General features: G+C 44.2%; 2 protein-coding genes across 2 annotated transcripts; one reads left to right on the top strand and one right to left on the bottom strand.

Moving 5' to 3' along the window:
• Positions 1 to 3,604: 3,604 nt before the first annotated feature.
• Positions 3,605 to 23,498, bottom strand: ZKSCAN8 (zinc finger with KRAB and SCAN domains 8). Its single transcript, XM_034985829.1, has 6 exons — positions 23,303 to 23,498; positions 13,929 to 14,449; positions 12,624 to 12,762; positions 10,467 to 10,558; positions 10,037 to 10,160; positions 3,605 to 9,434 (listed from the first exon to the last, which is right to left on the bottom strand). Exons 2-6 carry the CDS (start codon positions 14,343 to 14,345, stop codon positions 8,473 to 8,475), a joined length of 1,734 nt encoding a protein of 577 aa, XP_034841720.1. The 5' UTR covers positions 14,346 to 14,449; positions 23,303 to 23,498; the 3' UTR covers positions 3,605 to 8,472.
• Positions 12,712 to 13,314, top strand: LOC117997521 (NADH dehydrogenase [ubiquinone] 1 alpha subcomplex subunit 12-like). Its single transcript, XM_034985889.1, is given in 2 exon segments — positions 12,712 to 13,189; positions 13,191 to 13,314. Coding segments are annotated over 2 exon segments (438 nt in total). The 5' UTR covers positions 12,712 to 12,850; the 3' UTR covers positions 13,290 to 13,314.
• Positions 23,499 to 24,622: the final 1,124 nt, after the last annotated feature.

Here is a 24,622-nt window from a genome sequence, read left to right as displayed (position 1 = left end):
TGCTCCCAGGGCTGGTATTTCTTGAGAGATTACTTCTTAAATGTGTGCAAGAGCTGGGACCTGGAAAAAAATTAAACACATGAAATCATGAATGTATCACTGTATAAACAAATGATTCAAGAGAGCAGGCCCATCCCAGGGAGGTATGGAGAAAAAGAAATAATGACAACAAATATTTAGATACTACTTATGTATCAGATACTGTTCATGTAATATTGATAACAATTCTAGGCAGGTGCTTTTTATCATCCTCGTTTACATTCGAGGAAATGGAGGCACACAGAGATTAAGTGATTTGGCCACAATCACAGGTTTAGACGTACATGCCCCAAAAAATATAAGAAAAAAAAGACACATACGTAAGAGACTAAAAGTTTTACGAGGACTTAATAAATATCTCTCCCTTCCTCTGCTGCTGTCTGGGTTCATCCAACTCAGCCACTTCCTCGGCGACGCCCCGCCCCCATGCTGGTCCCTCTCCCAGACCTGCCTGACCCTCCTCAGCCACTGTCAACCGAGCTGCTGGAGCCAGCTGAGAGACAAGAGTTTTCTGGTAACAGAATTCTTGAAACCAGCAAAAACAACCCCTCTACGTCTGCCACACATTTTTCGAGTCTGCAATCTGGTAAGATTCCTCTTAAGGGCCTCTTTTTCCGTTACCCTTCTTCTGTAAAAGAAACATTTACTCACAGAAAAGGCAAAGACTGCCATAGGTGTTACACTAACTACCGAGGGGATGGGAGGAAAGAACGCAAACAGGGGGCTAATTTGCGAAGAAGGCTGTCACATCGCCTGCTGGGGTAGCCCGTGGGGCCTGTGCCGCAGACTCTGCCCCGACATCGTCCCCGGGCACTCCGGGCCGGGAGAACAGCAGCGCGCTCGCTGGGAGGCCGTTCTGCGCGGGAGTGGACGGAGAAGTGGCGGCTTGAGGGGCGGGCCATTAACTACCGCCAAGCTGTAACAGCGGTGTACTCTGCGTTCAGAGGGAGTCGTCCTGGGCACAAGAAGGGGAGGGGAAGCCTCTCCTATACTCATTTCGAGTCGTCCGCCGTGTCCCCCTTTCGTTTGGGAAGGCGAGCTGCGCGCCTACCAGGAAGGCACGGTGTTGTCGGGACTCAATGAAGCTCGGGAGGCCGTACCAAAGCCCAGGCTTACCACCCCGAGAGGGAGCAGCTCCGAACCGCGAGAAAAACCCCTCCGGCCAGCCGCACCTGGGCGTCGCCCCCGCGGCCCCAAACACCGCCGGCCTGGCCCCAGGGTACTCGATCCCGGCGGGAGGGAGGCAACCTGCAGGTGCCGCCGAGCAACGCCGGCCACGCCGCCACACACGGACCGGAAGTCCCGGCACTTCCGGGGCGGCCCCCTGAAAACTTCCGGGCGGGCCCTCTAGCTGCCCCAAACTGGTTCCGGCCTCGGGCGCCTGTGTGGCGCCACTCCCGAATGTGCTTTGGGCGTCCCGATTTTGCTGGTGTAGGACGGACAACTCTTGAATTTTGGAACATCTCGAGGTGGGCCCTACAGGATCCCTAAAACCGACACGCGGGACCGCAGGAGCTCGGAAAGCCAGAGCTGCAGATCCTCTGTGCTTTAAGATTAGGGACCAGGGCTTTCAAAACTTGACTGTGATAACACCGCGAACTCCCTCGAACTAGCCATTTCTGGAAGAATTTAACTCAAGACACCAGTCAGTATACTTGTATGGACATACAAGCTGATAAAAGTAGTTCCTAAAATGAAACATTACAGTTGGAGGCACTTAGTATGAATCCATCCCATGGCAGAGTACAAATTAAGAACATATTACAAGGGTCAGACCTGAGGGTATAAACAGCCGGAAAAGAAATGGGCAAAGCATCAGGAAGCCTGGATTCTCTACCTGTACCACTAACTTTAACGGGTGACCCAGTGCAAGCCACAGGCCCCTCTGCATCTCCATTTACAGAATTTCAAAAGTCACTTCCAAGCCTAGCATTCTATAGACCATGAATAATTAAACACAACAGAGAAACGCAGTTATTTCTTTGGTGTGTTACACACTGAAACCAACTATCTCAAGTTGATCCTTTCCAAACCTATTTAGGTGCCATAGAGCTACAAAAGATGAATACTCTTGATCTTTTAAACTATAGGAAATCACATTTTCTCCTTAACAGTCTGCTAAAAACTATGTAAGTGGGTGTTTTACTTGGCAAACTCTTTCTGGCTTGTGGCTTCCTTGGAATAGTTAATCCTATCTAGAGGGACTGCCAAAGGGGCTGTTGAAGGTTGTGTTGTCCCCAAAGCTAAATCGTTTATAAGTTAGAGGCCCCCTGCCGAAGTTTTATCTTTGATTCTACGTAATGAGCCAAGATGGGGAAGGCTAGCACTAGACTTGTAGTCCTAGAACACCTAACTTGGTAGAATGATGGAGCAACAATGGAGGCAGATCTGATGCTGAAAGCAACCTTAGAACATCATCATCAACCATTTTATGGTTTACCATCACCCCAACATGTATATTGCCGCGAACTCCCATCATTTAAGGCTTTTTCTTTTCTAATCTTACATATTATAAAATATATACACACAGGGTTCTTTTAAAGTTTGCCAGTTAATTTTTCTAATCGCAGTGCTGGTATTCGTATCTCTTCTTTCTCCTATATACCTTAAATATATCTAGACCAGGGTTTCTCATGGCACTAATAAACATACGGAGCCAGACATGTCTTTTGTTGTGAGGGCTGTTTGGGCATGCAGGATGTTTAGCAGCATCCCTAGCCTCTATCTGCTAGATGTCAGTAGCATCCCAACTGTCCACTGATGGTACAACCAAAAATATCTCCAGAAGTTGCCAATTTTCTCCAGTTGAGAACCACTGGGTATAACCTCAGATATAAAAGCCTCAGATACAAAAGCCTATTCTCAAGCACTTTTGCAATGATAATCTTAACACAGTAGTCTCTAGTTTCTTATTCCTATTTTCTTCCTTAATGAATAAATACATTTGGCCAAATAAATGGAGAGCTTCATATTTGTTTTTGCATATATTCTAAAGCTGGGATTTTTTTTTTTTTTTTAAAGATTTTATTTATTGGAGGGGAGTGCCTGGGTGACTCAGTCGTTAAGCATCTGCCTTCAGCTCGGGTCATGATCTCAGGGTCCTGGGATCGAGCCCCGCATCGGGCTCCCTGCTCAGTGGGAAGCCTGCTTCTCCCTCTCCCCCTGCTTGTGTTTCCTCTCTCGCGGTCTAATGAATAAACAAAATCTTAAAAAAAATAAATAAAGATTTTATTGGAGAGAGCCTGAGAGCGAGTGGGGGGAGGGGCAGATGGAGAGGGAAAGGGAGATGCAGATTCCCCACTTAGCACAGAGCCCAATGCTGCAATGGATGCAGGGCTTGATCCCATGGACGCTAAGATCATGACCTGGGCCAAAGTCAGACGCTTAACCAACTGAGCCACCCAGGTGCCCCTGAAGTTGGATTTTTTTTTAGTCTTAGTTTGAGGAACAGGCAGTTATAGTTGTACTACAGAAACAGATCTGCATACAAAGTGGTAAGAGAGACATATAAGCCTTGAAAACAGCTTAAAATTTTCTGTAGGTAACTCCATAAATAATCCACACAATGATTCGACAAGCATTTATTAAACACCTACTGTGTGCTCAGCACTGTACTAGGCACTAGGGGGTGCAGAGATACAAATGTAGAAGTCATTATTCCTGCCCTCAAGGAGCTTACAATTTAATTTTGGAAATAAATACAAATGTGAACTACAGTACAGAGTGCTAGAAAATAATTACAAAGCAACATATTAGTAAGTGCATGGACCACAGTACAAACTCAAAGGATAAGTGCTGAGGCAGCACAGAACAAGGGAGGTCTCAGTGTAAGGTGAAGTCAGAGAGAGCTCACTCCGAAGATACAAAGAAGCTAGGCTTAAAGGGAGTGATGAACAAGAGCTGGGGCCAAAAAACAATCTAAACAAAAGATGCTGCATGAGAAAGGCACAGAGGCAAGGGCTTGTAAGACAACAGTGTGAACAAGATGAGTCGAGGTGAATATGCCAGAGAATGAGGCAGAGGCAGATTAAGCATGAAGGGCAAAATAATGGGAGAACTTGGAACACCAGTGCTCTGATAAGAATCATCTGCTGAGTGTTCTGGACTAAAAATGGATTCTGAGGAGGATGACCTTAGAAGCATTACAGGATGGGGATCTTGGAAGCAAGGAAACTAGAAAGAAATTACAATTTCCTGGGCGTCATATGATATGGATCTGCAGAAGGCTATAAGGGGTTGGCAGAAATGTAAAAGATCAGGCCTCATGAAGAAAACTAAGAACCGGAATGTCGAGTGGAGAGCAGAAAAAGACAAAGACAACTATAAGATAGGGATAAGAAATATGAAGGACAGGGCGCCTGGCTGGTTCAGTCAGTAGAGCACAGGATTCAATCTTGGGGCCGTGAGATTGAGCCCCACGTTGGGCATGGAGCCCACTTAAAAAAAAAAAAAAAAGAAATATGAAGGGCAGTGAGTCTTTTCAGGGTAAAGAAGTTAAGCAATAACGCCTATTAAAAGGAAAATGGGAGCTGGGGGACAGGAGTGATGAGGTCTGTTTTCGAATACCAAGTTGTGTAGGTATCTGACCCACAGGGTGGGAAATAAGTTACTGAAACACAGTAAGTGTAAACAATCAAAATAAATAGAAGTGAATACAGAAAAAATACTGGAATAATCAAGACATGAAGGTTATTCTCCGTGGAGAGGAGAAAAAAGACCAATAAAGAAAAGCTAGAAACTGGGAGGAAAATGACCAAAAAGGATCCTACAAGCCAAAGAAGAGAATTCCTGAGTTGCAGGGTAAACTCAACAGTGTGAAATACAGATCAAGAAGGACAAGAACTAAGAAAAGGCATTGATATTTATCCATAGGACACTTCAGTGGAATACTGAGTACAAAAGCCAGTAAGAAGTTTCAAAAGTATAGTAATGAGAAAATGGGATTGAGCGATGGATGGTACATTTGAAAAACCATGAATGACAGAAGAACAGAATGGCAGTTAGAAATGGCAGTGAAGTTGAAGGGTTTCCACTTTTTATGCTGTAGGTAAATTTTACTGTCATCCCAACCGACCACATGCCTGGCCTGGCACGGCACATGGATATTTCATTTCCCTCCACAATTCTAGTTCCCTGGGGCAGTTTAGAGAGAAATGTACTCGAATCTGTACATTATTGCTTTATTCTCTGAATTACTCTTTTAAACATGATTTACTTGTACCATTTAGCTTTCTAGTACTACAGAGCATCAAAAGTTATCAACCAAAATAACATTTTCAACCAATTATCCAATAACTGCAATGGATCTGTACTATACTATACTGTACATTCCCTTCCCCAGTAGCTCTTATGGCCAGGGATACAGAATTTCCACATGGCTGGCCAGGGTCAGGGTGTTCACCAGAGACATGGTAGCACAAGGGTCAGCAGCACAGGCTCGAGAATCTGACCCTGTCGGGCAGAGTCCCTGCTCTGTCACTTCCCAGCTCCATGACCTTGGTCAACTCACTCACCCCTCTAAGCCTATTTCCTCATCTATAAAATGCGGGATATACGATCTATCAAACCATGAAAAATGCTTAGCATAGGGCTTGGCACACAGTAGGTGCTTAATAAATGTCAGCTATTACTATTTAGAGTCTCAGGACCAAGAATAAAGCTAACTGCTCTGTATAGGAATCATCCACCACATTCTAGCGCTGCCACCTTGCTCAATGGTGGAAATCTTTGAAACCTAAGATGTGTCTTCTAGGACTAAGTTGGATGGCAGCAGAGTTACAGAAGAACCACACTGTCATGCTGGACCCTAAAATGAGATCATGATGGGAGAAGAAAGTACTGGTGAACAGTTCATTTCAGATTAAGAGCATAAAAATAGAATCTGCAGGATATAAAGGAACTTAGCACACATCACTCAGTCAGGAGCTCAGGCTCATAAAGATGGATCAACAACACTCTAGTGCAAAGAGTGAGAAGTGGAGACCAAGAATGGACTTCTACGTATGCCCCCAAAGAAACAACAGCCTTTTCTACTCTTACACTACATGGCTATTTCTGCATGTGGGCTGAACTAACCTTGATAGTTCTTTCAAGTCACGGTCTCTTCTCATTCATCCCAGCATCACACTAATCTTTCTTGGCATATATTCTTTTCTTGGAATTTCTGCCAGATGCTTAGTAATTATAGATTTCAGTAACATAGCTACACATTATTGTGAGTAGAGAGATGTTAGCTGATATACTTACAGTCATTTTAACATGTTGCTCTGAGAGCTTTCACTGGAATAGAAGACAAGTGCTCCTCGGAGCTACGTGGGAGGACCGCGTGTACGTGTGCACATATTTTCCCTCTGACGATGTACTCATCATATATAGTATTTGCACACAGGGCGTACTGGCCTCAGGCAGAACTGGTACCTTACAGAGGCTGAGGCACAACTGAAGCAGAGAGCAAGGATCTGGAGACAACCAGATTTGTTTCTGGTTTCTTGAACTTTCAAGTACAAGGGAATGAGGAATGGAATTCCCTTTGAGTACAAGGGAATCTATAGGCCAAAAGAAAAAAAAAAAAAAGAGTAAGAAAACAAAGGATAATGGAAAGCACTGTTTTGAAAAAGTTAGCCAAGGAAACCAGGATCGCAAATGATAGGTGGGTATCAAGGACTCAATGAAACAGGGGTAGTAACCTCGATGTTGTTAGTGATCAGGGTGGGCCACAGAAGGGATTTTATAGAGAAAGAATTTACGATCCAAAAGGCAGACCTTTATGCTGAAAGATTTTATGACCTTTTGAAAAACACCAATAGGTGTTAAGAATTGTTGTTCCTGTTTAGAACAGTGTGAAATTGTGTAACTTCTCTTGGCATGTATCCTATTCTTCTGAATAGGATTAATGGAATCAATTCCAATTTTGAAAGCTGATTTTGGAAAAAAAGCCCAAAGTAACTCCATTCCAAATGTGATGAACAAATGGGTAATGGTAAAAAATGAGACGTTATTCAAGGGTAAAAGTCTTCCAAATATTTGGAGAAGCGGGAGCACAAACGGAATAACCAGAAGTGCCAAATTTAAAGGACAAACCACATTTGGATGCATAAATTCTGGTGTGTTCCTCAAACCAGCCTCATCACCTTATATAATAATATCCCTTGGTATACTGAAAGCCTCCAAGAAAGATAGTGCCCAGCGATGATGAGTTACTACTGGGTCTCTGCTGGATTACAGATGGAGTACACCAGAATTCAGGAGGATGAGGAGCTGTGAGGTGAAGTACTGGACAGATCTCCACTGTGGACACAGAAAGCTCATGGCAAGAAACAGATGGGGAATGAAGGGTGAGGTGCTAAGGCCATCTAACAAGGTGGGACCAGGGTAATGACAAGAGTGACAGACCATCTGGTCAGGGGTTTGTGCAGACTGGTAAGAACCTGACAGGGCAGTACTGTAATGGGCCAGAGGGTTGCGTGTACGTTCTTTGCAAGGATTTTCAGGTCTTCTTCAAGCACCCCTGTCTCCCCTTTCTCCCACGTGATGCTGTAACTGGGATAATGTTACCACCTCTGTGCCACCACAGTGTTCAGTGGGAAGGTGGAAAGGAGAGCCAGAAGTCACCAGAACGTACAACCACCCGAGCTCAAGAGCAGCCAGGCTGTCTCCACTCACCTCTTTCTCTGCTTCATTCCCACAACCATCACTTCCTTTGCTGACACAGGTACTGGGACTGGGGGTGGTGAAGGATACGTATGGATGTTCAATGACTCAGTGGAGTCAGTGAAGGTGATATATGAAGAAAAATGCTGGAGTGCTGTTAAAAATATAGCATTCTGAGTTTGCGTGGGAGTACGGTTTTCCACTATCAGGAACATTAGAATAAAACAAAACACACACTTCAGCATAAATACATTAAGTGTCTGTAAAAATTTCCCTAGAACTAGGTTCCTAGAAAGCTAAATGCAAAGTAAGTCTCACACAGAGGCTGCTTCAGACTCTAAAGCAGCTTCTCAGGTCAGATTTGGAGCATAAGTGACCCTCAGGGGAATAAATGGGGGAAGAGGGTCACAGGAAATGGGAAGCAGCAGAGGGACTAGGAGGAGTAGCCTCTCTCAAACCTACAGCTACTCACCCAAAAGACAAAATTAAGTGCCTCCACGACAAGCAACTTGCTCTAATGCTATTTTGTTTCTAAAGGATACATTAAACCATCAGGAGCTCCACTCCATCAGACGCCTCCCAAGACAGTCAAGCTAATCCACCTGCATCAAGGCACTGGCCCAACTACTGAAGAGCTATCCTAACTCTGCCACCACTATCAATTCTGACCCTAGTGAGGTTGCATGACGACAAACTTTCTTTCTACTACACTGAAAGACCTCTCACCAGCCTGTGGTTTCTCTAAAGTTGAATAATGCCCAAACTATGATTGTGGTTTTTCTCCTAAACTCCTATGGATTCAGATTTTTCTCCACTGTGGATTCTCTGATGCCGAATGAGACTTGACCTCTGAATAAAGGCTTTCCCACACTCATTACATTGATAGGGCTTCTCCCCAGTATGAATTCTCAGATGCTGTATGAGGCCAGTGTTCCCATTAAAAGCTTTCCCACATTCTTTACATTTATAGGGTCTTTCTCCAGTGTGGATTCTCTGATGTTCAATAAGGCCTGACTTCTGACTGAAGGCCCTCCCACACTCATTGCATTTGTAGGGTTTCTCCCCAGTGTGGCTTCTCTGATGGCCAATAAGATGTGAGCTCCGCCTGAAGGTTTTCCCACACTCATCACACTCATAGGGCTTCTCCCCAGTGTGGATTCTCTGATGTCCAATGAGGTGAGAGCTATGACTGAAAGCTTTCCCACACTCATTACATTCATAGGGTCTCTCCCCACTGTGGATTCTCTGGTGCAGAATAAGGCCCGCACTCTGACTGAAAGCCTTCCCACACTGATTGCACTGATACGGCTTCTCCCCAGTATGGATTCTCTGATGCAGGATCAGGCCTGTGTTTTGACTGAAGGCTTTACCACACTCCTTACAGTGATAGCGTTTTACTTTGTTGTGGATATCCTGATGGGAAAGAAGAGCTGACCTGTAACTGAAGGCTTTACCACACACATTACATTGATAGGGTTTCTCCCCAGTGTGGATTCTCCAGTGGCGAACAAGGCCCGAGCTCTGAGCAAAGCTCTTCCCACATTCATCACATTTATGTCGTCTCTCCTGGGTGGGATTTCCCCGCTGCCTCTCTAATCTGCCCAGAAGATCTCGGGCTTCTCCATGCTCAAGACCCCCGATAACATCCCCGTTGCATTTGGCAGCTGTCTCTCCATGTGGTTGGATTCCAGGAGATATTACCTGTTTCGAAGATAATTCCCTGTTCTCATTCCTGGTCTCACCACCTGAAATGAAAATGTGAGAACCATCAAGCCAATGTCACTTTCCATTCTCTATGCTAAAAAGAAATCGAACATATGGGAAATATACACGGAAAACTAGCAGTAAACACAAAACTTCCATCTGTCTCCAAATACTGCCATAATAGAGAGGGAGATGAAAGCAGGGTCAAGCAGAAGTACCACAGGCCGAATGGGGAAGAAATGCCATGAAGAAAGAGGGTTGTTGGGAGGGCACTAAAGCAAGGAAGGGATCACCTGACAAGAAGCAGGGGAGTGGGAAGGAATATGGAACTGCTGAAGGACCTAATGGGGACAGAAATGAAAAAAGCCACAGTCACTGAAAGGGCGGAGCACAAAAGGCCTAATAGGGTGACATCTAGGTAAAGATTCCATGGGGCTGGGAGCAGAAGAAATGACTCCAACTGCATATAGAATAGTACCCAAAGTAAGTCCTGGACTGGAAAATTGAAGTCCATTTTATAGCACTGTTTCTCTCTGTTAGTTCCTGAGTTTAAACTCAACAATGTCTTTCAGAAAGTTCAGAGCTATCATCACATAACAAACAAAACATCTTAACTGATAACAATAACCAGAGCTCTCCTTACCCAGGGAGAACATGTTTCTGTAATTCTCTGGCCTATTATCTCTGCTGGGATCCTTCTGTGACGGGTCAAGAAGCCACTCCTCTCGAATTAGGGATACAGCCATGTCTTCGATCTTCTCTAAAGTCTGAAACAAAACAAAATCCCCATGTGGGACTGGGACTGTTCCATAGCTCCAGCCCACAATGTCAGAGATCTGCCAGGGTTGGAGAGGATCGAGAGGGGGGGAATATACTGTGTAAAGGGATCTAAAGAAGCTGGGAAGAAGAGGGAAATGCACCAGATTTATTGGGATAATCAAGAATCATGCAAAAAGAATCTGGAGCAAGTTCTTGGTCAGTACTGCTACAGAGAGTCCAGACCTCTTTAGGTAGATGCCACCCACACTGCCGAGCAGAGTCAGGGGCTTTGAGAGAGAAGCAGTACAACTCACCTGGAACCCTGCTGTGAGAAGTGCTGCTGTCATCTCCTGGTCTCCAGGACTTCCTTTCTGGGAAGGGGTAGGACTCTGAGAAGTAGAGATGGCTGAGAGAGGAGAAAGGAGCTGAGTGAGACTAGCCCTGTCCCACAGCTGCGGCAGCCAGCACTAACCCATTCCAACGGTGCTTGTATTTCAGAACATGTGCATTTCTGAGATTTTGCACGTAAGATGCTGAAGGGCCCCTGGCTGGCTCGGTAGGTGGAGTATGCGGCTCTAGATCTCAGGGTCGTGCGTTCAAACGTTGGTACAGGGGTTGCTTAAATAAACTTTTTTTAAAATCTTTTTTTGGGGGGGGGGAGCTCTGGGTCTATACCTGTGGCTGCCCACAAGACATGTGCACACTGATGTCCCGCTCAGCCTGAAGTTACATGTCAAAAATAGAGTACTGGTTTCCTAATAGGAATTGCTTTACAATTTTCTTCTCTCCCACCAAAGCTACATTCAATCCTTGTGCTTCCTGTACGGTGTTTCTTTAGGTCCTGATCTCTTGGCAAATGGAATATGAGAACCAATTTATATCTACTAACTCTTGTTACCTTTCTGAAATGTCTACCATGACTGCCACTATCTGCTTCCTACAGATATCAGACATTGCAATACCAAAATTAACAACAGGCTTTAGAACTTTAGACAAGAATCATATTACTAACTGAAACTGTTTCTATGCTTCTTTAGAAATATTAAAAATCCATTTATATGGAACAAACTGCTATAAACCACATAAATGAAAAAAAAAACTAATGCAGAGCAAGTACGAGATAAAGCTAGAACACCTTGTTCTGCAAGAAGGTAAGAAGTTCTCAAAAAATGATGGGGAAATGTCAAAAGGACGGAGGAGCCAAACTGAAGGGGCCTCCTCTGACCAAATCGGAGACAATTTAAGCACCAAAATAAAGATGGTAACAAAATAAAGACAGATATAGATATTTTATTTCTGGACTTAAGAGTCCATACTGACAAATTAATAAAACGGGGAGGAAGGAACACTGTCTATTACAACAAATAAATATAGAAGGCATGACACAATTAGAAAATCATTTTATCTTAGTAATCACTGATTCAGTCAAGCATCAAGGAATATTAAAACTAGTGTTTTAGGGGCGCCTGGGTGGCTCAGTCGTTAAGCGTCTGCTTCGGCTTGGGTCATGATCCCAGGGTCCTGGAATCGGGCCCCACATCGGGCTCCCTGCTCAGTGGGGAGTCTTCTTCTCCCTCTCCTGCTCCCCCTGCTTGTGTTCCCTCTCTTGCTGTCTCTCTCTCTGTCAAATAAATAAAATCTTAAAAAAAAAAAAGAAAAGAAACACACTCAAGTATCTCTCCACAAATTACTTATTAATTATAAAGGGAAAAATAGTAACTTTACAGTGATCAACCTACCAACTTTGATAACCAAGTCATCAAAGATACCAACACCAGTAACAGGACAAATTTCTCTGGTACAGCGGAGGAGGCAACAGCACTTCTGGGGTGCTCCTGCCACACATGCACAACTGAATTTACACATAAGGAAACACTACACAAACCCAAACTGCAGCCATTCTATAAAACAACCAACCTGTACTCATCAAAAATGTCAAAGTCATGAAAGGCAAAGAAAGGCTGAGCAACTATTCCAAATTAAAGGAGTCTAAAGAAACATGACAACCGACTGCAAAGGGTAATCTTGGACTGGACTCTGGAAGAACATTATTGGGACAACTGGCAAAACAGAAATATGAACTGTAGCCCAGATTATTTCTGTATTAGCATTACATTTCCTAATTGTGGCGCATTACTGTGGCTATCCAAGAAAATGTTCTTGCGTGAGGAATTATGTACTGAAAGTTACAAAGAAAGTGGCATGATACCAGCAAAACCTCAAAACGCCTATGTTGTTACTACACTGGGATAACAGAAATGTGTGAAGATGTAAAAATCCCCAAATTCTTTAATTTGTTCATGAATCTACCAATGGGACTGACAGTCTGTATCTGAAGCCTAAACATTCAAACCCAGATCTTAGGACTGGTCTGTAAACAGAAATTCTACTTCCTAGTTCTCCAGGAACTCAACAGGCACTTTCTTTCTTTTCTACTTCTCCCTCCTCATCAATGAAATCTGGCCCCTCACCTCTCTCTTCTGGCCCCTGGGGCACTGGAGATTTGTGCTGGGTTGCCCCAGGTCGGAGCGGAGTATTTGGAAGCTCTGGTGCAGACTCTGAATGCACCACCTCCTCCCAGAGTCCATGTCCATGTGCACGGGCTAAGACCTGAAAACAATGGGACAGATGCATTACAAGAAACTCCTTCATGAAAGGAAGCAAACAACGTTAAGAAGATCAAGAGCGACGGGACAAGATGGAGCTCTTGCAGGTCCTGAAACGCGGGCTGCAGCAGGTCAGCGGCCACGGCAGCCTCCGTGGCTATCTACGGGTTTTCTTCAGGGCAAATGATGTGAGGGTTGGTACCTTAGTGGGGGAAGACAAATACGGAAACAAATACTATGAAGACAACAAGCAGTTTTTTGGCCGTCACCGATGGGTTATATATACTACTGAAATGAATGGCAAAAACACATTTTGGGATGTGGATGGAAGCATGGTGCCCCCTGAATGGCATCGTTGGTTTCACTGTATGACCGATGATCCTCCAACAACAAAACCACCTACTGCTCGTAAATTCATCTGGACAAATCATTAAGTTCAATGTGAGTGGCACTCCAGAACAATATGTACCTTATCCTACCACTAGAAAGAAGATTCAAGAGTGGGTCTCACCTTCAACACCTTACAAGTAAAGACACTGGAAAACAGTTTGAACATGTGAAATATGGGGCTCTTCATGCAATTGCACTTTCACTGCTTCATATTCACTTGATTAAAAAAAAAAAGAAGATCAAGAGCACATCTCTAGGGATATGTGCTTGTTAAAAGGAAGAAGCAGAATTTCATCTACTTTCCACAGGCAGTGAGAACACAAACGAGCTCATTAGCACAGAAAGGCATCATTTCTGCCGATGCCCTTCCTGCCGTTTTGCACTCGCAAGGCATGGGCAGAATGATAAACAGAAACTTAAAGCAGTGCTATTTGGGAGAAAAAACTTTGGTAACACTGAAGAAATCTGAGGTCTGGTCTCAGATCTACCTTTAATTATGAGTGCCCAGAGTAATTCAAGTAACTTAAGCTCTCTACGTATCAGTTTCCCACCTGGCAAACAGGAACAGTAATAGCTGCAAGGATGTTATAAGGATAAAAAATGTACACCTAGCCTTCACAGAAAAAGAACTCTACAAATACAAGCGACAATGCACTAGAACTATGGTCATCCTCCTACAACAGAAACGGATGCCCAGCATTTATTCTGCTGCGGTGCTAATGTCCCTCCAGCCCGCTTCCAGACCTCCCAGTCACAGCACGCACACCTCCTTCTACTTACTGGCCGTCCTAATATGTCAATCTGCCTTTCCAAATCCTCCAATAGCGTCACCACCTCCTCTCCGTTCTCTAGCTGATGTTCCTTCACCAGAGTCTGGAGCTCCTCAGGCAGGATGGTCAAGAACTGCTCTAGCACTAGCAACTCCAAGATCTGCTCCTTGGTGTTCAAATCTGGCCTTAGCCACTGATGGCAAAGTGCGCGGAGTTGGATCAGAGCTTCTCGGGGTCCTAATGTCTCCTGGTAGCATAACTTCCTAAAGCGCAGGCGGAACAGCTCTTGGCCTGGAGGGTTATTTTCATGCAGACTAGATTCCTGGTCCCAGCCGTGATCTTCCTCTACCTTGACAATTACAAGGTCTTCTTCAGGAGCTTGGTCAGGTGGGGATGGGGCTGACGACTTTCTTGATTCTGCTGCCATTTAGGGCTGGAAAAGCTCAGTAGGCTTGTTTCCACTACCTTCTTTATCTTCTTAAGAACCTTCCAAGGAGCTCTTCAGTAAGGGCAATTCTTGGGGTAGAGAAACTGTCAAACAGTATTAAAGCAAGTCAAAGGTCACAGTAATACATTACGACATCTTAACAAGCTCCTCACCACAACATGTACCTCATGGCTCAATCACTTAAGTGAGCCTCTCCACTGTTCCAGAAGTAACTCCTTACCTCCTTAGCTTTCTGCCAAACACCCATCTGGGGAATAGTCCATCCCTTCTGCTTCCTCTCCTTGGGGATGTGGAATACAGCAAACAAAGTCAAGAAACCATGCAGACTGGGTCAGACTAAAGTTCTGCACTTAACCTCAGCTGGCCCTCAGTGATGATCGAACTCTTTCGGCATCTGCTGCACCATCCATACTGTCTCTACACACTTCGGCTCTCAGCCTATCCCTCACACTCAACAGAGACTCATTTCTTTCTTTTTTTTTTTTTTAAGATTTTATTTATTTATTTGACACAGAGAGAGATCACAAGCGGGGGGCAGGGGGCAGAGGGAGAGGGAGAAACAGGCTCCCGGCCAAGCAGGGAGCCTGACGCGGGGCTCGAGCCCAGGACCCTGGGATCATGACCTGAGCTGAAGGCAGACGCTTAACCGACTGAGCTACCCAGGTGCCCTGAGACTAATTTCCATACAGTCTAGCTCAAGGTACTGTCCAGAACTATCCTAACACCAAAGGCTCTTCTCCACCTAAGTCATTATCCTACTGTGCTCTCCATCCCCCCTCCTGTCTCAAGGCTAACCACTTCCACTGTGGACTTTACCTCCCTCTACAACTCTCTTTGGAGCACTGGTCCTGCCTCTCCAAGGAACCTAAATGCCCTAATCACACCTGCAACCCAAAAGTCTAGTCCCACACACTAATGACCTTCCACAGTGTTTTATAAATAAAATCATACAGTAGGTAGTCTTTTGAGTCTGGCATCTTTCACTTAGCATAATACATGAGGTCATCAATGTTGCTGCATGTATCAGTAGTTTCTTCCTTATATGGATGTATGTTTATCCATTCTCAGTTGAGAGATATCTCAAGTCATTTTCAGTTTTTGATGATTACAAGCAAAGCCACTATGAACATCTGCATGTGTTTTTGTTTGAACATGTTTTCATTTTACCTGGATAAATATCTAAAAGTAAAATTGCTGGGTCATATGGTAGGTATATGTATAACTGTATAAGAAACTACAGAACTGTTTTCTAAAGTGGGTGTAACACTTTGCATTCCACTAGCAATATGTGAGAATTGCTTGTTGCTCCATTTCCTGACAAGCATTTAATATTGTTTTATTTTTAATTTTAGGTATCTGAATGTGTAATGGTATCTCACTATGGTTTTATTTATTATTTATTTGCTTTTATTTTTAACCACTCTCTGGTATCTCACTATGGTTTTAATTTGCATTTTCCTTCTGTCCAATAATGTTGAGCATCCTTTCACATGCTTATTTGCCATCCATACATCTTTGGTGAAGTATCTGCTCAAAATTTCTGCCTGTTTTCAAAATTGATTCTATTTTGGGCGCCTGGGTGGCTCAGTCGTTAAGCGTCTGCTTCGGCTTGGGTCATGATCCCAGGGTCCTGGGATCGAGCCCCGCATCAGGCTCCCTGCTCCCCCTGCTTGTGTTCCTTCCCTCCCTTGCTGTGTCTCTCTCTGTCAAATAAATAAATAAAATCTAAAAAAAAAAAAAAAATTAGATTCTATTTTGAGTTTCAGGATTCCTTACATATTCTAGATACAAGGCCTTCATAATATATGTGATTAGCAAATATTTCCTCCTCTTCATAACAGAAATGAAGTGCCTTTCAAAGAACAGAAATTCATAACGTTTTTGAAATCGAATTTGTCAATTTGTTTCTTTTAGGGATTGTGCTTTTGGTGTCATATCTAAGAAACCTTTGCTTAATCCATGGTCACAAAGATTTTCTCCTGTTTTCTTCTAAGAGTTTTATAGTTTTAAGTCTTATCTTAGATCTATGATCCATTTTGAGGTGTTTTTTTTTTTTTTAAAGTAAACTCTACACCCAACCTGGGGCTCAAACTCATGATCCTAAACTCAAGAGTCGCATGCTTCACCTGCTGAGTCAGCCAGGCAGGCGCCCCAAATTTTGAGTTAATTTTTGCACAGAGTTTGAAGTGTGGACAGAGATTCATTTTTTTTTTTTGCACAAAGATACCAAAATGTTCCAGCACTGTTTGCAGAAAAGGTTACTCTTTACCCACTGAATTATCTTTGCCCATCTTTGCCAAAAATCAATTGACCATATATGTGTGGGTCTATTTCTGGAATCTCTATTCTGTTCCACTGACCTACACCTTTATCCTTTCACCAAAACAAAACTGTCTTGATTATTGTGGCTTTCAAAATCCTGGAATCAAGTACTAAGAGCCCTGAAACTTTATTGTATATTATCAAAATTGTTTTGATTTTTCTAATTCCATTGTCTTTTGATATAAATTCCTACAAAAAGAAACCCTGGAACAGGATTTGTGCTGAATCTACAGCTCACTGACATTTTAATTTCCATTCTATAAACACAGTCTGTCTCTCCATTTATTCAAGTCTTCTCTGATTGCTTTCATTAGTGCCCAAACTACCTATTCTTTCTCTTCAGATCATATAAATCTGTCGCTTTTTACTACCTATTCTTAAAGGACAAAATAAAATGTTTTCTCCTTTAAAATCCTTTCTTAGGGTGCCTGGCTGGCTCAGTCGGAAGAGCACGTGACTCTTGATGTCAGGGTCGTGAGTTCAAGCACGACACTGGGTGTAGAGCTTACTTTAAAAAAAAGTAAAAAATAAAATCCTTTTTTGATGACTCCATTTGGAAGTGACTGCCCTCTTACTCTATACCTCTGTTGCATAAATGTTTATCACTTTGTGATGTTCAAGTGATTTTTATTTTAGGAATATAATGTTAATACAAAATTGGAAAATGTATTCTCTCATTTTACCATATTCATAGAATAAAAGATTTATAACTTGTTTTTTTAAAGTGTTTATTAATGTTACTTTTCCTGTAGTTATGTATTATTAGTTGCAAAGAAGTTTTGACTTCCTAACTTGATTGTATGTTCCCCATGAGTATAGATCTATATCTTTTATTTTATTGATAATTCTATCAATAAAGAATGAAGAACATTCAAAGGCTATTATTTATAACACCTAACACAGAATATATCTGTATTTGCTAAAGAGCAAGGTTTAGATACAAACCTGGAGGTCCAAAGAGTTCAATAACAGGGTCCTATTTCTTTGTGGGATATATCCTATGGCCTTTATCTTTGGTAACAGACATCACCTCTTGCCTGCACTTGGCAGTGGGTAAGTGGTCTTCCTGCCTTTGGTTATTCTTTTATCCCATTTGTGTTCCACACTGCTGCCTGTTGTGGGTTGAACTGTGTCCTCCCAAAAGATATGTTGAGGTCCTAACCCCTGATACCTGTGAATGTGACCTTATTTAGAAGTAGGGTCTTTGCAGATGTAATCAAGTGAAGCCACTGGAGTAGAGTAGGGCTTTATACAGTATGACTGGTGTACTTTTAAGAAGAGAAGAGAGACAGAAACTGAGACAAAGAGAGAACCATGTGAAGACAGACACAGAAGAGAGCTATGTGACTACAGAGGCAGAGATCAGGAGTTACAAAGCCACAAGCCAAGGAATGCCAGTAACAACCAGAAGCTAGGAGAGCGTGGCCCTGCCGACACCTTGACTTTGGACTTTTGGGCTCCATAACTGAGAGAGAATAGATTTCTGCTGTGTTAAGCCACCAAGCTTGTGATACTTTGTTATATAGTATGTTACCCTATGAAATTAATACTCTGCTAGAGAGACTGTTTTAACAAATACGTAATACAACTCATCACTTTAAAATCTTTCAACAGGGAACCCAACTCTTCAGCACAATATGCAAGGCCCTTTATGGTACGTAAACCTGCCTACCTTTATCTGCTACAAGCTCACCTTCATATAGCTTTTTCCAAACGTGGCTTTCTTAAACCTCCATTCTGCTACAGAGCTCTTTACTCTAGCTCAGTGGTTCTCCACCAGGGGCAATTTTGCTCCCTTCTCCCAAGGATATTTGACATTGTCTGAAAACATGTTTGGTTGTTACAACCGAAGGGAAGGGATGCTATTGGCCTACCAGCGGGTAGAGGCCAGAGATGTTACTGAACATCTTCCAATGCGTAACAGAGATCCCCACAACAAAGGATGATCTGGCTCCGTGTCAATGCCAAGGGTGATAAATCCTGGTCTAGTTGAGACCATTCAACTCTAACTTAAAAGTCTGAGCTTACCTATTTCCTTTTTCATGAGGTCTTCTCTATCACCCCCACTCTGTACTCCACCACCCCAAGCAGATTAAGGTGCTACCAAAATATATATATATGTTTTAAGATTTTATTTGTCAGAGAGAGTGACAAAGGATGAGCAGGGGGAGCGGCAGGCAGAGGGAGAAGCAGGCTCTTTTTTAAAAAAATATTTTATTTTATTTGTCAGACAGAGGGTGGGGGAAAGAGTGAGCACAAGCAGGGGGAGTGGCAGGCACAGGGAAAAGCAAGCTCCCTGCTGAGCAAGGAGCCTGATGCGGACTCCATCCCAGGACCCCCAGGACCCCGGGATCAGGACCTGAGCCAAAGGCAGAAGCTTAACCAACTGAGCCACCCAGGCAACCCCCAGCCTTGTCTAATTTTAAAGATAATTTTCTTCCCCTTCTGTCCACACTCTCTAAGTAAGGGTTTGTTTTTGTTTTTAAGTTTCTATTTATTTTTTTAGTAATCTCTACACCCAACATGGGGCTCAAACTCACAATCCGGGGATCAGGGGTCTCATGCTCTTCCCACTGAGCCAGCCAAGCACCCCTCTAAGTAAGGGTTCTTAATGTTCCTGAAGTTATTGGATGGGTGTCAGGTCTGTGAACTCTGCTGAAATTGACTGTAAACTTTTGTGCCTATGGACTTTTTTCTAGGGAGAAATTCTGTGTTTTCATGTGATCGCAGAAACCCTACCCCGTCCTTCCCCTCCTCCAGAAAAAAATACACTCCTGAAAAAGGCACTGCTTTGAAGACTGATGTCAGGAAGTGTACAGATGTAGCGTGATTCTCCTTCTAAGGGCCTGTCTCTCTCTGCTCTGTAGACCACAGGTCTGTGGTTTCACCGTGCACATCTCTGGCCGACTGCTTCTGGGTACGCTGCCTTTGGTCATGCTCTTTTCCACTGCCTGCAGGGCGGCCAGTGCCATCTTTCTGGAACACAAATAACTCATACAACTTTCTTGCTTAGAAAGACATACAGAGGGGGGCGCCTGGGAGGCTCAGTTAGTCAAGCATCTGCCTTCGGTTCAGGTCATGATCCCAGGGTCCTGGGATGGAGCCCTGTGTCGAGACCCCTGCCCCACAGGGAGCCTGCATCTCCCTTTCCTGCCCCCCCTTGTGTGCTCCCTGTCAAATAAATGAAATCTTAAAAAAAAAAAAAGACATACAGAGGAAAAGGTCACTGCCACAAACATTTGCAAGAAAACCATGGCCATGGGCACACATTTACAGTACTCTACATAGTGTGGTTAAGTCCTATATTTGGACCATGTGAAAAATATCTGCTATTTTGTGGAGAAGTGGGACATTTCCTGGAATAGTGAGAGTTGAGGGAAGAGCGAATCTGGGCAAGAAGCTGAGATTTTTTGGAGAGTTTGAGACAAGAGTAATCAATTTTGTTTTGAACAGCCAGATTTAATATCCATGGTTTTAAATTAATTTATTTTTTAAGTTAATTAAAATTTAATAAATTCTTTTTTTTAATTATTTTTTTAAAGATTTTATCTATTTATTTGAGAGAGAGAATAAGAGACAGCACAAGAGGGAAGAGGGTCAGAGGGAGAAGCAGACTGCCCGCCGAGCAGGGAGCCCGATGCGGGACTCGATGCGGGACTCGATGCGGGACTCGATCCCGGGACTCCAGGATCACGACCTGAGCCGAAGGCAGTCGCTTAACCAACTGAGCCACCCAGGTGCCCAAAATTTAATAAATTCTTAAATGTTCTTAAAATAGCTACTTATGTTTTAAAAACTTAAAAGGTCATTACCATGGGACATTAATTTTAAGTTCTAATTGTTTAGAATGTGATGCTGCACAGTCACAGTTTCACCATGTTGTCTTACGAATTTCCTTAAAGCCAACGTTCATCTTTACTGAATAACTGGCCATCTTCCGTCTTATAGTCAATCCTTACCAACAGTAGATAAAAAATACTTCAATGTTAAGTGTGCACCATTCGAGAACTTTATATTGTTTAAGATATTAAATAATTAACATATTAAATGATATTAAATAAAGTCTCAATAGTGAGACCAATAGAAATCATCTAATTACCAGCTTTGTTCAAAATTTACACCAAATCAGCCAACCAGTCTTGTCCATTCCCCACCCTGACTATTCTTTTTAGTGGCTCTTTTTCCACTTTTTAGTCTCTTTCCTCTCCAAGTTTTTGACAATTACAACCTATAACTAATCAAGTACAAAAATACAGATTACAAAATTAGTCTATTATTTACCTTCCTCTCAGTTTCATGTATACACATCTGCATTAAATTGGTAAGCACTGCTTCTTACATCCTTTTTTTTTTTTTAATTTTATTTATTTATTTATTAGAGAGCGAGCGAGAGAGAAACAGCATGAGAGAGGAGAGGGTCAGAGGGAGAAGCAGGCTCCCCGCTGAGCCGGGAGCCCGATGTGGGACTCGATGCCAGGACCCTGGGATCATGACCTGAGCCGAAGGCAGTCGCTTAACCAACTGAGCCACCCAGGCGCCCTACATCCTCTTTTAAGAATACCCAGTCAAGGGGCACCCGGGTGGCTCAGTTAGTGTTGTGGGACTCTTGATCTCAGGGTGGAGAGATCGAGCCTGGGGAGGGCTCTGCACTCAGCACAGAGTCTGCTTGAGATTCTCTCTCTGCCCTTCCTCCGTGAGCTCGCTCTCTCTAATAAATAAATAGGGGTGTTTGGGTAGCCCACTCAGTTAAGCATCTGCCCTCAGCTCAGGTCATGATCCCCACAACAGGCTCTCTGCTCAGCAGGGAGTCTGCTTCTCTCTCTCTCCCTCTGCCCCCTGCTTGTGTATGCGTGCACACACTCTCCCTCTCTCTCAAATAAATAAATAAATAAAATCTTTATAAATAAATAATTTTCGGGGCGCCTGGGTGGCTCAGTCGTTAAGCATCTGCCTTCAGCTCAGGTCATGATCCCGGGGTCCTAGGATCGAGCCCCGCATCAGGCTCCCTGCTCCGCGGGAAGCCTACTTCTCCCTCTCGCGCTCCCTCTGCTTGTGTTCCCTCTCTCGCTGTCTCTGTCACATAAATAAAACTTTAAAATAAATAAATAAATCTCTTAAAAAAAATACTTGGTCAAGTTTATTGATTTAGGAAGTTAAAATAGTCAATCTGTAAAGACTCTTCTGATCTCAAACGCTATAATCCTGTCAACTACTAAAGGCAAAACTCAGATTTTATTTCATTATTATTCTTTTAAACATTATTTTGTCAGCATTTTGAGAGTGAAGATTTATTTATTTCAGAGAGAGAGAGGAATGGGGGGCAGAGGGAGAGAATCTCAAGCAGTGTCCCTGCTGAGCTCAATCATGGGGCTCCAACTCAGGACCCTGAGATCATGACCTGAGCCCAAATCAAGAATCAGAGGCTTGGGGCGCCTGGGTGGCTCAGTTGGTTAAGCGTCTGCCTTCGGCTCAGGTCATGATCGCAGGGTCCTGGGATTGAGTCCTGCATCCAGCTCCCTGCTTCTCCCTCTGCCTGTGGCACTCCCCCTACTTGTGGGCTCTCTCTCTCTGACAAATTAATCAAATCTTAAAAAAAAAAAAAAAAAAAGAGTCCGAGGCTTAACCCACTGAGCCACCCAGGTGCCCCACAACTCAGATTTTAAAGCATTATTGTTTTAAGAGGTAAGAAGGAATGTTTTCTTCCTTAGGACTAAGTAAGTCTACTTTGGGATGTTTGGGAACTGAAAATAAAACAAGAAAGTGATTTTTCAGGCTTTAAAGATCAAGAAAAAATAAGTGAAGCAAAAACTGTCCTTCAGAGTTATCTCAAACTGCAGAAGCCGGTTTTAATATCGACCACATTTCACACTCAACCACAGCACAATTCAAAATACTTACACATCTGTAAAAACTATGATTACTGCATAAATACACTTAACTGAACTAACCAAACAACAGAAATCTGGATTGTTCTCGGAGGTGGCAGTGGCCTGACAGAATGACTCGTGAGGGACCTGAGTTTTGGAAATGGGGCCCCTCCAGAAGTTCCCAGGCATCTACCTTAGCAACCCTTCATAAGCAAGGTAAGTAGAGTAAGGCTGAATTCCGTATTACCCCAAAATTGTGAAAACTGTCTTTTGTACAATTACCCAGTCAATACACCACCATTTTCTGGATACACTACAGAGCAGAGGAGCAAAAACAGGTTTCCAAGGATAATTAGGCTTCCAAAAGCAAAATACTGCTTGGAAGAAAAAAAAAGGAAAAAAACCGTATTTTGAAGGAAATGCAATATTGCTAAGTAAAAGCAGCTCAGACGGGGGAAGCAGCTGGAAAAAAGATAACGTGGGGGCGGCTTCCCGTTTTAAGGCAAAAACATCACAAAGAGGAGCGGGATGAAGAAAGCGAACCCCCGGGAGAGAGCCCTGGTGGAGAGTTTGGGGCCGCGGCCCAGGCCTGCGCCCGCGGGGACCAACCCCGACCCCCGGCGGCCCGGGGCGCCCCCGCGTCTGGGCCCCCTGCAGACCCTCAACCCTCAGGCCCGTCCCCAGCGGCGGCCTAGTCTGGCCACAGAGCGCTCCGCTCCTCCGCCCGGGGCCCGAGCCGTCACTCACCGCGAGCTCCAGCGGCGGCCCGGGCTGGGGCAGGCGGGCTGCAGAGGACGGACGCAGCCGGAGGAAGGGCGGCGAGGGAGCCGGCAGAAAGCTGTACCCCGACCAGGGCCCCGCAGCCCCGAACTTCCAGGCCCGCGGAGGCACAACATCGACCAACGCGCATCTTGTCTCGAGGCACTTCCGGAAGCTCTCTAGGAATCCTGGAGGTCTGGAAGCTCTATGGTCAGCCGGCTGCGGGCTCCGGCGCGGCGGCGCCTGCGCGCAGCTGTCCGCGGGCGGGAGGGGGAAGGTGGGTGCCGGCTCGGGTCCTGCAAGCGCTTGGAGACCCCGGCGCTTCGCTGTCCTCCAGGGCTTCTGCACAGACTGCCGGTTGCTCGGGGAATTCCTGCCAGCCACAGTTCATAGCCTTTGGAATCCCCTTTGGCACCGAGTAATAGTCTTGCTATACCGTCTTGTTAAAAAATTCATGGTGGGGCGCCTGGGTGGCTCAGATGGTTAAGCGACTGCCTTCGGCTCGGGTCATGGCCCCAGGGTCCTGGGATCGAGTCCCGCATCGGGCTCCCTGCTCCTTGGGAGCCTGCTTCTCCCTCTGCCTCTCTCTCTCTCTCTGTCTCTCATGAATAAATAAATAAATTCTTTAAAAAAATAAATAAAAAATAAAAAATTCATGGTGATTGAGTATAAATTCCCAACGAATCATTACATGTGTTCAGCCCTTTCCTATCCTACTGAATTGCAATCTCTTACAAAACCTGCTTAGCAGCTGAGCTTTTTGGATGCTCAATTTGTGAGGGACGCTTCGCTAGTAGACCCTAGTTTTCACACCACAAAATTGGGGAAGCAGATATATGATCTCCGTAGGTTACTGAGGACTCTTGCCAAGGAGACAGTGTTTCAGAAGGCTCTGAAGATGGGGCGCCTGGGTGGCTCAGTCGTTGGGCATCTGCCTTCGGCTCAGGTCATGATCCCAGGGTCCTGGGATCGAGCCCCGCATCGGGCTCCCTGCTCCGTGGGGAGCCTGCTTCTCCCTCTCCCCCTCCCCCTGCCTGTGTTCCCTCTCTCGCTGGGTCTCTCTCTGTCAAATAAATAAATAAAACCTTAAAAAAAAAAGAAAAAACAAAACAAAGAAGGCTCTGAAGAATTGCTCCCAAGCTTGTCGGCTTTGTATGCAAAAACGGGAAGACTATGCATGCTTGTCAGCAGCTCTCCAAATCCTTGACTCACAAGGTATAATCTGTTTGGTTGTAAAAATTAAGATTTACTGATTTCCACAGAGACATAAATCTTAATTTACACGTCATCTTAATGCATTATGTTTCT

Source organism: Mirounga leonina, unplaced genomic scaffold, assembly GCF_011800145.1.
Source record: "Mirounga leonina isolate KUSES-001 unplaced genomic scaffold, KU_Mleo_1.0 Mir_366, whole genome shotgun sequence".
Classification (NCBI taxonomy): Eukaryota; Metazoa; Chordata; class Mammalia; order Carnivora; family Phocidae; genus Mirounga; species Mirounga leonina.
The sequence above is the reverse complement of the archived record's forward strand: the minus strand, read 5'-3'. Positions and strand labels throughout refer to the sequence as shown.